Consider the following 14,289-nt stretch of genomic DNA (forward strand, 5'->3'; position numbering starts at 1 on the left):
CCTTCAAGAGGGATATCAAGTTGAAGGATGTCTATGGGAAGGCCCTCCGGGATCAAGCCTAGCTAGCATTTTCCATTGCTCGCAATCTTCAGATTGGATACTTCGTGACTTTCAAGGAAATCGCTCATAGTGAGTTTGGATTGGTCATCTTCTGAGGTGGTGGAGAAGTGCCCTATGCAATGTAGATTCAACCACCACTAACCTTACATCGATCCAAGTTCCGTACGAATAGGAAGAACGCTCATTATAAAACCAAACATTACTAATGTTACACTCGCTTAATTCAATATATCTGACAAAAGAATCGACGACGACAAGCACCTCCACATAGATAGACAGGTGCGTGGTGGCTCCCGTAAACATCACAGTACATTACAGTAAAGTAAAACATCAGTACAAAGAGTATACATAGTCGTAAATACGGGTACACAAAACAGCTCTATACGTAGTATCCTTTTAGCATCGCCACTGAAGCATTGAGCCGGGATTTGATTGGTTTTTATTGGCGGACCCGGTCCCTGCAGCATTGCAAAACTCCGTTTTACCGGTAGCTGCGGTAGAGCGGGGTGTACATGCAGCTCTCGGCGTACTTGACCAGGTCGTCCGGCCGCGGCAGCCTGCTGGCCAGGCCGAGGTCGTAGGCCTTGGCGGCGACCCTGGCGGCGATCTCGGCCGAGATCTTGCGGATGTTGGTGAAGGGCGGGAAGATGAGGCCCTTGTCGAAGTTCTCCTGGCTCACCTGCTCCGCCAGCGCCTCCGACGCGGCGAGGAGCATGTCGTCGTGGACGCGGATGGCGCCGGAGATGACGACTCCGAGGCCGAACCCCGGGAACACGTAGGCGTTGTTCGACTGCCCGGGCACGTACGTCTTCCCCTCGTACTCCACCGGGTCGAAGGGGCTCCCGGACGCGAACACCGCCGTGCCCTTGGTCCAGGTGTAGGCCTCCTCCGCCGTGCACTCCGAGTGCGACGTCGGGTTCGACAGCGAGAAGATGACAGGTTTCTGCGTTCACAATTTCAGTTCATTCATCAAGAAATGGCCACGGCCAGACTCACAAAGTTATGGTCAATGTAAAGTCTGTTACCTCGTTGAAGGAGGCCATGGCCTCGACCACCTCCTGGGTGAAGGTCTTCCCGACGCCCGAGGTTCCGATCAGCACGGTTGGCTTGATGGACTGGACGGCCTCGAGCAGGGTCGTCAGGGGCTCATGCTCGTGAGCGAATGGCTTCTTGAAGTGCTGGAGAGACTCTTTTCTCGACTCCACCAACAGTCCCTGCATATTCAGACAATAATCTTAGTGTCACAGAAATAGACCTGATAATTTCAATGTTTGCTGTTCCTGATATCAGCAACCAACCTTAGAGTCCACCAGCCAGATCTTCTTGCGGCAGTCGTCGATCGGGAGTTCCGTCTGCACAAGCAAGCGATTGATAAGGTCCGGGCACAGGTAAGATCAATCAATTATATAATCACCATGAATTATTTCATGAACAACGGGGCACAGCACTGTTGACTGTATTCTTACATGTTTTGACATCTCAAGAGCAATAAGCTCTGCAATGCCAGTGCCGGCCTCTCCAGCACCAAGGAAGAGGTAAGTCTGGTCTGCAAGGCCTCCACCGATCACCTTCAGCGCCGCCAGGAGGCCTGCCAGGACAACTGATGCCGTGCCCTGCAATTCCGTCATTTTGTATTCAGTAAGAAACTCTGAAGATAGAGACAGCAGTAACCAAATGATGCACCATATTAGTGATTAGTTAATCAGGCATCAAGTCACCTGGATATCGTCATTGAAGACGAGATGGCTCTTGCTGTACTTGGCGAGCAGGTCGAAAGCGTTGTGGTTGGCAAAGTCCTCAAACTGGACGAGGACCTTCTCGCCGTAGTTCTGCTTGACAGCAGTCATGAACTCTTGCAGAAGCTCATGGTATTCCTGGCAACAATGAAACAAACACAAAATTCAGCATCGATACAAATTACTCAACAGAGCCTGACATATCACCAGCTACAGAGTAGGGGGCTACCTCGCCAGTAGCACGGCGTTGCTTGAGCCCGATGTAGTACTCGTCATCGAGCAGTGTCTGGTTGTTGGTGCCGACATCAATCGTGATTGGCAGGCACTGAAGCATCGAAATACAGAAAGTCAGTCGGCAAGACAGCTACTGGTTTTGATCCTTTCTTGGCTTCAGAAGAGGATGAAACGAAAAACACTCAAAGCAACACTTACAGCTGACGGACGGACTCCTCCGAGGGCGGTGTACAGGGACAGCTTGCCAACAGGAATCCCCATTCCCTGGCAACCCAGATCTCCGAGCCCCAGAATGCGCTCGCCGTCAGTGACGACGATGACCTGGATGCTCCTCTCAGGCCAGTTCTTGAGCACCTCGAGGACCTTGCCCCTGAAAAAACAGACACATCACGTCAGACCGCGCAATAATGAACATTTCTCGTCAGAAAACGCAAAACACTAGCAGACAGAAGGGGGTGAACACGTTGGTGCTACTTACTTGTCCTTGAGGCTGATGTAGAGCCCCTGCGGGCGCCGGTAGATGCTTCCGTACTTCTGGCACGCCTCTCCGACGACGGGGGTGTAGACGACGGGGAGCAGCTCCTCGACGTTGTCGATGAGGAGCTTGTAGAAGAGCCGCTCGTTCCGCTCCTGCAGGTCCATCATGGCGATGTAGCGCTGCAGGGGCACGGTGTACTGGCGGAGGTTGTGCATGATCTTCTTCTCCTGGTGGTCCTGCGAGAAGATCGCCGGCGGGAGGAGGCCCCGGAGGTAGTGCGCGTCGCGCTCCTTCTCCGAGAAGGCCAGCCCCTTGTTGTGCCGCGGGTCCCTCAGCAGCGAGTGCCCGCTGTTGGGCGCAAGGAAAATGCTCGTCAGTGGTGTGTTAGAGCAGGAAATGCATGAGCAGAGTACTCTGCTTCCAGAGGATGAAAACACTGCTCGATTTGGAAATGTGTCAATGATGTTATGTCTGCAGAGTCGTGAAGTTTGTTGCTGAAATTGTTCTTGTTCTTTTGCTGAAATTGTTCTTGTTCTTGTTCTTTTGTCAATCAAGGTTGCAATAAGCGAGACGCACATCCTCTGCACCGACGTATCAGTGTCGACGGCGACTGATAACGTCAAGAAACAGAGCAAGCTGAGCGAGAACTTTCAACGGCAGTGGTAAAAAACGCACTGACTCTTACGCTAGATGAAGAAAAGTAAACTTTCTAGCGCACCTAAAATACATGCGCACTAATTGATAATGGGCACGTTACCGATTAAAGCGTATAGGTCATGAGAAGGGCATCAAGATCGCATGATCTCGCACTAGTATATGCAGTACGGCTCACATATAGAGTAGTACTAGGAAACTTCTCTATGGAAACGAACTGTATTGATTTGCTGCTATGTGAACTTGTTTCGACAGGGGGAGATTCGCCATGGAACTTGGATCGGCCATAGAAGGATATCTAGGGAGAATGTTTTGGAGGAGCAGTGTTACCTGGCGACGGAGAATGACCATGGCGTGATGAGCTGCTCCTCGGTGGCCCTGTCCTCGCCGTACACGTCCGAGACGCCGCCGCCCACCATTCTCGCTCGTGCTGCTAGCTCCGATCTCAAGAACGGATGGAAGAAGAAGAAGGATCACGTAACGCAGGAACTGAATCGAACCGAGTGATTTCCTTCCCTTTTAATCTCCTGGATCGATGGAGCGGTGCTGTGGTGGGGAAGACGGGAGGGAGCAAGGTGCCTATTTATAGGGGCGACCCCGGCGCCTACGGCCGCGGGGGCTGGCCCGCCTGGCAGAGATGGAAGGGGCGCGTCGTGTGAGAGGGAGGAAAGGTCGGGGGATGGTGACCGGCGAGAGGGAGGAGGCTTCCTTCGTTCCCGCGCGACAAGGGCGGAATTAGACAAACTTTCTTTGGAAGTGGAGTATGAAAGCGAACGTGGGAATTAAGAAGGATAGTAGCAGCAGCCGAGACTCTCGAGAGGCTGCGGATTGGAGAAGAAGATGGTCGTCGCGGGGCACCGGGATGGGAATAGTATTTCCGGTCATCACCTTCGCGGATGGTTTTGTTCTGATTCAAATGCCGCGACCGACGTCCTTTTCCAGTCTGAGATGAGATGGAAGGACACGGATACCATGGGGCATGGAGGAGTGGAGTACAGGTAGACACAAAGCTCAAGGCTTGAGGCTTAGTTCGAGCTCGACTCGGCTCGAATTTTAAACAAGCCAAGCCTAAACCTCCCGCTCGACAAGCCCGCTCGATGAAGCTCGCAAGCCGGCTTGAATGCTCCATGTAATAAAGAAAATATCACAATGACCTTAGATAAAATTGTCACATTTCACAATTATGGATAAATACATCCATGATTCCATGACATAGCCAAGAATTTTCAGTATCAACAATATAAGTACGAGAAATTCAGTATCAACAAATATAAGCACAAACAACAGCAAAGTTTTGTGTCGGCAAATAACAGCTGCTCCTCTCTGTTTCTCGACAATTTTCAGTTTTAATATACAGCAGCAGTAGTGTTCTCTTTGTTTTTCTATGGTAGCTATTCTACTTCAGGACCAGAGTAGCAACTATTCCACCCCTAGAGTGGAGCGCACCCGGTGCTCGACGCCGACCAGGTGGCGGACCCACCGACTGTCCAACGAGTGTATTGCTTTTTTTCTCTTTAGAATAGCAACTCTAATATATGGGTGTGACTATTTCTCACTTTAGTTGCAACCCAACTGATGACTAGCATGAATCACGAAGCAAATCTAACGGTCCTGAGTATTTTATTATTTGCATCTTTACTTGCAACCGAAAAAATCACAGTTGTAACCACATATGAAACTCAAAAAGCTCAGTTGCAAATCATATGCACGAATCATGATGCAAATCAAATGGTGTAGAACTTGACTGAGCACGAACTTAACCGGAGAATCCCCTAACATATCCCCTTAAAGTTTGGCTCTCTTAAAAGATAGATAAAGCACACTGAAAACAATTTTACAATGTCGTGCGGGCTTCGGCGGCTGAACAGAACCCGTAAATGGAACCGCAAATGCAAATCGATCTGCCATGCTAAGAGCCCACCAGCCATGTTCCTTTTTTTATATATTAGAGTTGCCCCCGCGATCGCCTGCCTCGTCCGCTTCCCGCACCGCCGCCTCCTTCGTGGCTCACCCTAACTCCGCCTCCGCAGGACAAATTTTGGTCTTCTTCCTCGCTAACATGCTATTTCACCGTCGTTGATTTCGTCGTTGTCGGTCCTTCTGTACCTCCTCTGACCCAGCTACGTTTCCTAGGTGAGTTTCATTATCAATCCCACCTCTCCTCGTCTTTTTTCCTGTCACGGTGGTGGATTTTGGCAAAATTTCTACAAATCCCAGAACTCTACAGCATCGGTGCGGTCTCAAACTTCCCTCTCGCGAAGCGCTAGTCAATTTAAAGGGCACTGGTAAAATGGCATCCAAAACTGCGAAGGTTGCCGGGCGTGGATTCTCGACGGCCTTTAACAAATTTAAGAGTTTTAACCACTTTTAAGGGATGTATTATAAACTATTTTTCAACCAAAACCTTAAAAGTAAAAAAAAATAAAGGTCAAAAAATTTAAAAGTCAAAATTTTGACGGAATTGACCACTTGTACGGGAAGTGTTCAACTTGTTAGTAGCTGCCGAGTCGCTGGAGCCAATGAGGGTACACGATGGGCGGAAGAGGACGAGAGCAAGGAGAGTGATGTGCATGTGCCGATCGTGGCCGCGTGGTGCTACCATGTGGCGGTAAGCGTCGTCAGGAGAAAGCAAACCGCCACTAACGTAAGGCGTGACTGAGTGGTTCTTCACGCACAACTTTAAAATTTAAAATCGCAATAAAAAAACACTCATGCTGTCTGCTGTATTATGAAATACGGAGTATATCTAAACAAAGCCTAATGCATCATGCGCAAGTTTGATCACAGTTAGCAGCCCCGTCGCTTTCCCCCATTACAGAAAAGGACTGGCGCACCTGGTTGTACTACGTCCCTTTTAAATTAATTGATACAAATTTATTTAGATACGTTGTGTACTAAAATGTGTCTCTACACATACTATATCTAGATAAAGTCGTATCAATTAACTTGAAACGGATGAACAGCTTCGTAGTATTTCCTCTATACCATAAATATTATCTAAGATTTGTCAAAATCTGGATGTTATTTAATATCTAGATACATCTATAGTTTTATAAATCTCGAAAATTCAATTCGACTTCCAGGTGCGTATGCTCTCTCTATCGAAAACTTATATTTTTAAATGTTAAAAAAATTTGACAAAAAATTCTACATTTACATCTCCACAATATATGTGGGTTTAGAAAGTTTCGCGAGGAACCAACTTTTTTTGTGGTCTATGTAAATAAATAGAAAATTTATCTTCTGAAAAACCTTATTTTTAGCATCAAAATTTATCTATTTTACACACGTCATACGATAATTCGATTTTTCATGAAACAACTGTATGAGCACGTAGGAGGTGAAGATGTACACGCAAATTTTTCGTTTTAATTTTTTAAAAAATTTCAAAATATGTATAACATGTATTTCGAAATAAAGAGAGCATATGCTCACATGTGCCAAAACACCACTCCCGATAAACCTTGAATAGTCTTCTTAAGACGGACGTACTATCCTCTAAGCAGTATTTGACACACCAACAACTCAGCTACACGCACGACACGGATAGATAAAGTTCAAGCACGACAGTTTACACTGACTGGGCCGTTACTCGGATCCGTCAGAGCATCTCCAGCCGCGTCCCCCAAAGCGTCACCCAAACCGCGCCGGATTGAGCGTTTGGGGGGACGTGTTTTGTTCATGCCGCGTTTGGGGGACGTCGCTCCCCAGCCGCGTCCCCCAAACGCCGCCCCCAAACATTTAAAATAATTTTTCTTGGCATTTTTATTTCAATTTCCACAAACTAATACATAATTGGGAACATGGTTTACACGAAGACATAGTTTGGAACATGGTTTTCCACAAACTAATACATAGTTTGAATCATGGTGGACACAAATATAAAATATTGCAAAAAAACTAAACCTAACTAGGCCGTGAATCGAAGGTTTCCTGTGTTCGCTGCTAAGAAACAACACTCGAGGGCACACCCAGTCACCTAAACTGGAAAATCCAGCGGGAGGATGGTGCCCTTGTTGGTTCTACCGATGAGGCGAACGAGCGAGAAACCTCCGTGCACGTATTCGCTGCGAAGAAACAACACTCGGTCGTCCTCCTCGTCGGTGCCTGTCGTCGTGGGAGTCCCCGTCGCCGTGGTAGTCCCGGCGGCAGCGCCTCTCGTCGAAGACCTTGACGCTCATGTCCATGTTGCCGAAGTAGGAGAACACGAGGATGAAGCCGGCTTCGAGGCCGTGGTGGCGCGCGAACTTCTCCCAGCCGATGTTGAGGTACATCTTGCCGCGCGCGTCGTAGATCGCGTCGATGATCCACCGGCAGTAGCCGCACGAATGCTCCCGCAGATGCATCTTGCGCGGGCGTACGCCACCGACGTACTCGGCGAAGGAGTCCGGCAGCCTCTGGATGCCGCGCGGGTCGGCCTTGAGGACGTGGACGAACTCGAACAGGACGTCCGGCTCCACATCCATCTCCGACGATGAAGACGACGGCGTGGGAGGCGACGGCGAGCGTTCAGCTATGCCGTGGCCACGACCACGACCACGGCCGCGGCCGCGAGGTCGGCCTCCGCCTCTACCAGACATAGCGTCGAGTCTTGTTGAGAGATGGTGGCGGCTAGGGTTTGGGAGAGAGGCGCTAGGGTTTGTGTGTGAGAGGGACGATGAGAGGCGCCCCTTTTATAGGCCGGAGGGGGCGGATGAGCGGTGGCGCTCATTAACGCCGGCACGCGAGCTAGGCGCGACGGGACGCGTCGCCGCGTCCTCTCGCGGGAACCTGCACCGTGCGCTGCGCGCCAATAACTTCCGTCGTGAGGTAGGCGACAGTTAGGTTTAAATTAATTGTGCCGCTGATGGGTCGGCCCCGACACTCCCCGCCTCGCTTTTCGTTGTGTCCGGCGTCCCCGGTGCGTCCCCTGTGGGACGGGGACGGGCTCGGGACGCTGGACACCGTATAGGAGCGCGCCGGACAAAAAAGGGCTTTGGGGGACGCGGCTAGAACGCATTTTTGGTCCGGCGCGCCCCAAATCCCTTTGAGGGACGCTTTGGGGGACGCGACTGGAGATGCTCTCAGCGATCTTCTTCCCCTTCTTCGCCTGGTCAATTCACAATCTTTCAACGGCCCGGCCGCCCATGGAGAACCCCCTAGGACCATGGTAACCCGTATGGCACATCACGACGGTTTCTCGCCTCCAATTTGTCAAAAGGAATTAATGGACTCGCGTAACTTCACCAAACTCTCTCTACATGGTTTTTTTTCTAGCAGAGATGTTTACGGCTCCGGCGATGGAAGCAGAAAACTACGAGAACATGCTTGCACCACGCATTGTGTCTACTTTTCTTTTGCCAGAGGTAGGTAGGTATGTGGAGAACATGTGTCAGTTTATTTCTATTTTCTTAGTCCTGAGACCAGATGTGTTCTTTGAAGGAAAACAAAAAGAGAGAAGTCCAAAAAGTTTAGAGAGAAGGAATACTCATCAAGAGGAAAACCGGAAAAAATATCCAGCTCCCCCAAAATATATCCCCGAGTACTCTTATATTTAGTTTTCAAGCCAAATTATCCAGGAACTAGGAAAACGGTCGGTGGGGTGAAACTTCAGCACCAACCGCTCCCGCTGACGCCGCCGCCTCCCGAGCTTGATTCCACGACAAGCAGGCTAGATTCTGACATCAATCTTTGATTTCCGGCGAGGAGGTTTGATTCACCAAATCTAACGTTGGTTTAGCGGAATGATGATGCTGAAAATGTAAGGATAAGAAAGAAAGAAATAAAGAAAAAAGAAAGAAAAATAAAAAGTTGCTAAACGACGGCAACCACATGGGATTGAGGTAAGGGATCCACCAGAGTCGCTCACACGGGAGCGACCCGTGAGGGTTTCCAATGGCTGGCAAAGTTAAAGCTCTTAGAGCATCTCCACCGACGCATCCCACATAAGCGCCAACATGTGCACCGACAGCGCCACGTACTCACCAAATTAGAGAGAGGTTGCACACACCGGTGACCTCCGATAAAAAAAACCCCAAAAAAATTTGAACTAGCATTTGTAAATAAATGTCAAAATTTCATTCATATTTAGGTTTATTGATAAAAGTACGAATGAAATCTAAACGAAACTAAATTAAAATACCACCCTAGCACAGTAGGTGGTGGCGAGCTTGCGTTGCATTGTGGTGTGGAGGCGAGTGCGGCGGAGGAGGGGACTGCGTCGGTGGTCTAGAGCATCCAAGACATGCCGGTCCTGCCCCTAAAATCCGACGTGGCACGGGGTGCCGACGCACCCGTTCGGCACCCTGTGGGTTGGGACCGGCACGGGTTGCCTACGGTTTTATTAGCCTCGAAAACACGCCGGCTATTTTTGGAACGTGCTAGTGCGGGCTCAAGAACAACGCCAGTCCCTAAATAGCTATTAGGATCACAATTGATGCTGTCGGTGAAGATGCTTAAGTCTCCTCCATTTGGTAAGATGCTCTAATTATGCATCGTGCTCTAAGCATGCTCAGGAGACAGCGAGCAGCCACTAACAGCCCCGTCGTTTTCCTTCCGGTTTCGATTCGATGGACCCCTCTCCCGTCACAGAAAAGGACCGGCTGCTACGGAACTAGTACTATCCTCTAGCGGTAGTTGACGCACGGCCAGCTCAGCTACACGCATGACACATGCTTGAGTTCTTGCGCGCGTGGCCGACAGCAGGCAAGGTCAAAGCTCGACAGTTTACACTGACCGGGCCGTTACCCTGATCCGTCAACGATATTCTTCCCCTTTGTGAAATGAAATGAAATGAGAGCGTATGAACTCTCGCCAGGTCAATCCAAGATCTTTCAAAAGCCTGGTTGGCTGCCCCTGGTCTACCCCATAACACCAACCTTATACGGCATATTTGGACGGTTTCATAGTTTCTCACTTAACTTCCAATTCGTCAAAACGAATGGATTTGCGTAACTTTACCAAACCATCTGAGATACTAGAGCATCTTGAGCGGCATGACCTAAATGAACTGAGGTGGTTCGTTTTGATCCACACAGAGAGGAGACGAAATACCTGACCTAGCGGCTCAACGCCAAACAAGTCAGGATGCGCAAACCACCAATCCTTGACCTAAATTTAGGTTAAAAATGCGTGCCGACATTCGGGAGAACCCGCCGCGTCTGCCCCACGCCCACCTTGTAGCGACACAACTCCTTGCATTGACATCAATGCCATGACCGCTTGAACTCATGTGCCGACATTGTAGGCACACGCTTTTTCCCCATCCACTTTAATACGAGCAGGCGCACTTACCGGTCCAGGCAGCCTCTCGTCATTGCCAGTTTGAGCTAAACGTGTCCCTGGTCACCGACATCTAGCACCCACTCATGCGCTACGGCGATATGGTCATGTTCATGTGAGCCGCTAGTTTTCATCAACCTGGCCACTGCCGACGAGGAGTAAACGCCTAGGTGGCACCAGCAAACCCTTGCTAGGGTTTTAATTGATTTTTATTAGTGTCCTTTTTTGCCCAATGTAAATTATGTTTAACGTATATTATTCAAAAAATAAAAAAAGTATGGTCGATGTGTTTACTCCGACCCAAACGGATTAGGGGTGGATACATTCCCACTTCTGTTCACGGACTGATCGAAACAAATCAAAACGGTCATATTTTTTTATTTTAAATGAATCGGACCGCTGCAGATGCGCTTGATCCTATGCACGAAGCGGCAGAGAAATCCAAGAACATGCTGGCGCCACTGGTCGTGCCTTTTTCTTTGAGGGGTAGGTTTGTGGAGAACATGTGTGCTAGTCTATTTCTAATTTCTCAGTCCAAAGTCGAGAGGTGCTGTCTGGAAAGCAAGGAAAGTACAGAATGTGTATAGAGAAAGGGGGATAATCGTTAGGAAAAGCCGGAAGATGGGAACGGAAAGGTACGTAACCGCGTGGTGGTGTGGTTTGTTCGCGGCGCCGCGGCGGTCAGGTCGCCGCCGGACGGGACGGGACGAGCGGTAGCTCCACCAGACGCTGGCTGGCTTTGGCACGCTGACCGTTTTCAGCCCTCGCGATTCGGCCGCCACCAACCCCACGACCACGATCTACAGTATCTGACTATCTCCCCTGTCAAGGCCGGGGTCCCACGTGAGCGTAGGGCGGGCTGCTGGTGAGCTGTGAGCATATGGTGGCTCGAGATTGGACCTTGGCTTCAGCAAAACCTGTCCGAGATGAGCCTACACAAGGTACAGTTTTCTAGTACTATAACCTACTCTTATGCGTATTGAGAATCACAAATCTCATCTAGATCGATCATGTCTCGTAACATGCTTCACGACAAACAAGAAAGCAACCTTTATAGCTACTATATAGTTCTAGAGTAGCATTTGGTAACCTCTAATTACGTCATTACACATCTTATGTACTGAAGTAGGAGATTGCACACATACTGTAAGAGATAACTGAAAGCATTTATGCTATGTCTCATATCACAGGTTTGTCATCATGTTTTCTAACATGTGTTTGCATTGTTGGTTCGAGATCTCCAATGCCCAAGACTGGTGAAATTAACTCGTCACCTAGTCTATATTCATATGTGTCCTCGCATGAATTTCGACCCGGGACGACTTCAAATTAATCCTTCGTCCACATAGTTCAATAAACAACTCAATTTTTTTAGCCAAACAATACAAATGATATATGATATTTCATAAATCATGGATTCTATAACCGTCTCTATGATTACATGTACATCATATTTCTAACAAGGGCCTAGGTTGGCTCGAGGCCCAGCTCGTGCAGACGAATGTATAAAATGGAGGAGCAAGTTCATCTGCCTCCATCATCATGTCATACTTGTCTTTGTGACGTTTCTCACAATAGAGTGTGATTCCTCTGCAAGGAGGTCAGAAGTGACGCTACTGGTACCATAGGTGGCCTTTGGCTCTTTCAGGGAAGGTATGGTGGGTAAGGGGGCTCAGCCTTAGACCTCAACAGTGTGGAGCTTGACATAAAACAATGGGTGGGCAAAAGGCCATTTGTTTTCCTTCTAAGTTGTTCCAAAAAAATCCTCCAGAGTTTTGTGCAAAACTTGGTGGGAGGGGGGCGGTGCCCCCCTGGCTTGCACTAAGCTCCGCCAGTGGACTTCGATGTCCCCATTTACTAACCCTCACTATTCTCCCTTGACGTAGGGCTCTTAGTTCCACAAAGCACACAATGGTTGGGTCGAGACAATGAGGTGGCATATTCCTCCTATGGTTCTTCTCTCTTGTAATCACGTGCTGGCTATAGGAGCTCCGGGAGGTGTGTGTCGGACATGTGGTAGATGGAGGGGTTTTTTGATAGGGTGATGGTGTTTAGGCATTGGGAAAGAGGAGAGTTTTTGGGTTAAAAAAGACCACACCTTCTATGCACGGTTTTGTGGTCACATTAGACACATACCATGCTACTAGAATGCGGGTGAGAATTTTTTTTTTTTGGATCATGTGAGTAATGTTAGTGAGCCAAGAGAACAATTTCTTGGTTGGAGAATTAAATTGGACCGTCTACGACTGTGAGTGCATTTTACTCCTTAAACAATGGCACATGTTCTACATACATTCAAACTATTCAATGGAACTAGAACCGTTGCAACAAACAACTTCAAAATAATCTTCGGATTCAAAAGAGGGTGCATATATTGGAGATGGTTCCTTGATTCAAAAATTGCAAGGTTATTGGGTGTGCCTACCAATGGTAAGCCCGTAACCTTCGGGTCCAAAGGCGAAATGATGGTTTGTTGAGGAGTAAAGTTAATAAATTAATAATATTGTTGATGGTATGTGGGACGAGGGGCTTATCAAAGCATGCTTTCATGGGTGGAAGCAAACCGGAATTCTGATAATTTCTTATACATTGGAAAGAGAAAAATTGTGGAGTTGGATCACACTGGTGATGTATTTTAGAGTCAAAGGTTCATATAATGTAAATAAAAATATAAAATTTCTTGCTTACCCATTTTTATTTTTTCAGAATGATTGCGTCACTCAATTTGGTAGACGTACAAAGTACTAAACAATTCATAAAAACTAACAGTGGCGTGTTCACTGCCCGTTGAGCGCACCATGCATGTGCTCAATGGGACTACAATCTATAAGGTTGTTAAGAAATGTGAAGATAGTAGAAGGAGCACCCCGTATGATGTGAGGTCTTGCGCCTTGGATTTGTGGGCAAGATTAAGGGACTTCTTTTCAACTTCTAGGATGGCTTCTCCCTACCCTCTCTCAGCTTTTCTCATAACCACATCTTCTAAACTTATCTCTTAATTAGTCTTCTCAATACTAATTTAGAAGTTTAAAAAAAATTAGGAGACGGTTTTTTTTCCGTAAAACCGAGGGAGGGTAGCTTTTATAGGAGAGACCCTTCTAGAAACCGGAAAGAAGTGGGCCAATATTTTTGCGTCGAGCTTTGTAATAGGAAGTGCAGCGTATGAACTGGCCAGGCATGCTTTTTCATTCTATTTCTTCTTATATTTGGACCACGTTCGTGAACGATGTGACTTTTTTCTGATGAAAAAAATACGCTGAATGACATAAAAAAATACTCAGAAAGAACTTTCAGAAAAGATGCTCTGATTTGGTCCAATATGACCTCATAAATCTCGAAATTACTTACCGCAGACCGTCAACACCAGAACCATCTGCGCGGCATGCGCTTGCCCCTTGCGGTACGCCGTCTTCCTCGTGCTTGGCGGCGCTTTCAAGTTCCATTTTTTTGAGTTCAGTTAGGCGGCGGAGGAGCCTGGTGATGGAGCTCCTGAGCACTAGAGAGGGGAACGAGAGATTGAGGAGAAGAGAAGCTGTTCGAGCGGCAGAGAAAAAGGGAGCGCTCTGCGCTAAGTAGCGTCCAGGGACGAAGGCCGATTGGTTTCGCGATCGGTTTCTCCGTAATAATTTGCCGCGCGCCTGTTCCTTTCGTCTTCATGTTGTTGCTTGGAAGGCGGAGTACTGTACGTGGTTCTTGGTGCTCCTGGGATTAATTGGCGGATGGAGATGATCAATGCAGACTTAACCAGGGAGTCAGATGGTTACACCAGCAACTGAATTAAGTCGATTGCTAACTGAACATCAGCCGCACGAAGACGAGATGGCCATGTCCACGTTTGACGTTTCGCTTACGCCTCAACTCTTGGAA

At 48.2% G+C, this 14,289-nt stretch overlaps 1 protein-coding gene across 2 annotated transcripts; it reads right to left on the minus strand.

Moving 5' to 3' along the window:
- Window positions 1-229: 229 nt before the first annotated feature.
- LOC124648984 (NADP-dependent malic enzyme, chloroplastic-like) lies at window positions 230-13,895 on the minus strand. Of its 2 annotated transcripts, none has more exons than XM_047188668.1 (9): window positions 13,771-13,895; window positions 2,509-2,856; window positions 2,229-2,400; window positions 2,026-2,121; window positions 1,779-1,934; window positions 1,527-1,673; window positions 1,359-1,412; window positions 1,086-1,274; window positions 230-1,003 (listed from the first exon to the last, which is right to left on the minus strand). In XM_047188668.1, the coding sequence occupies exons 1-9, from the start codon at window positions 13,863-13,865 to the stop codon at window positions 542-544; spliced, it is 1,719 nt and encodes a 572-aa protein (XP_047044624.1). In that variant the 5' UTR covers window positions 13,866-13,895; the 3' UTR covers window positions 230-541. The 2 variants fall into 2 exon arrangements, with proteins under 2 accessions (XP_047044624.1, XP_047044625.1); XM_047188669.1 differs by lacking the exon at window positions 13,771-13,895 and adding an exon at window positions 3,493-3,628.
- Window positions 13,896-14,289: the final 394 nt, after the last annotated feature.

This window comes from Lolium rigidum, chromosome 4 (assembly GCF_022539505.1).
Source record: "Lolium rigidum isolate FL_2022 chromosome 4, APGP_CSIRO_Lrig_0.1, whole genome shotgun sequence".
Classification (NCBI taxonomy): Eukaryota; Viridiplantae; Streptophyta; class Magnoliopsida; order Poales; family Poaceae; genus Lolium; species Lolium rigidum.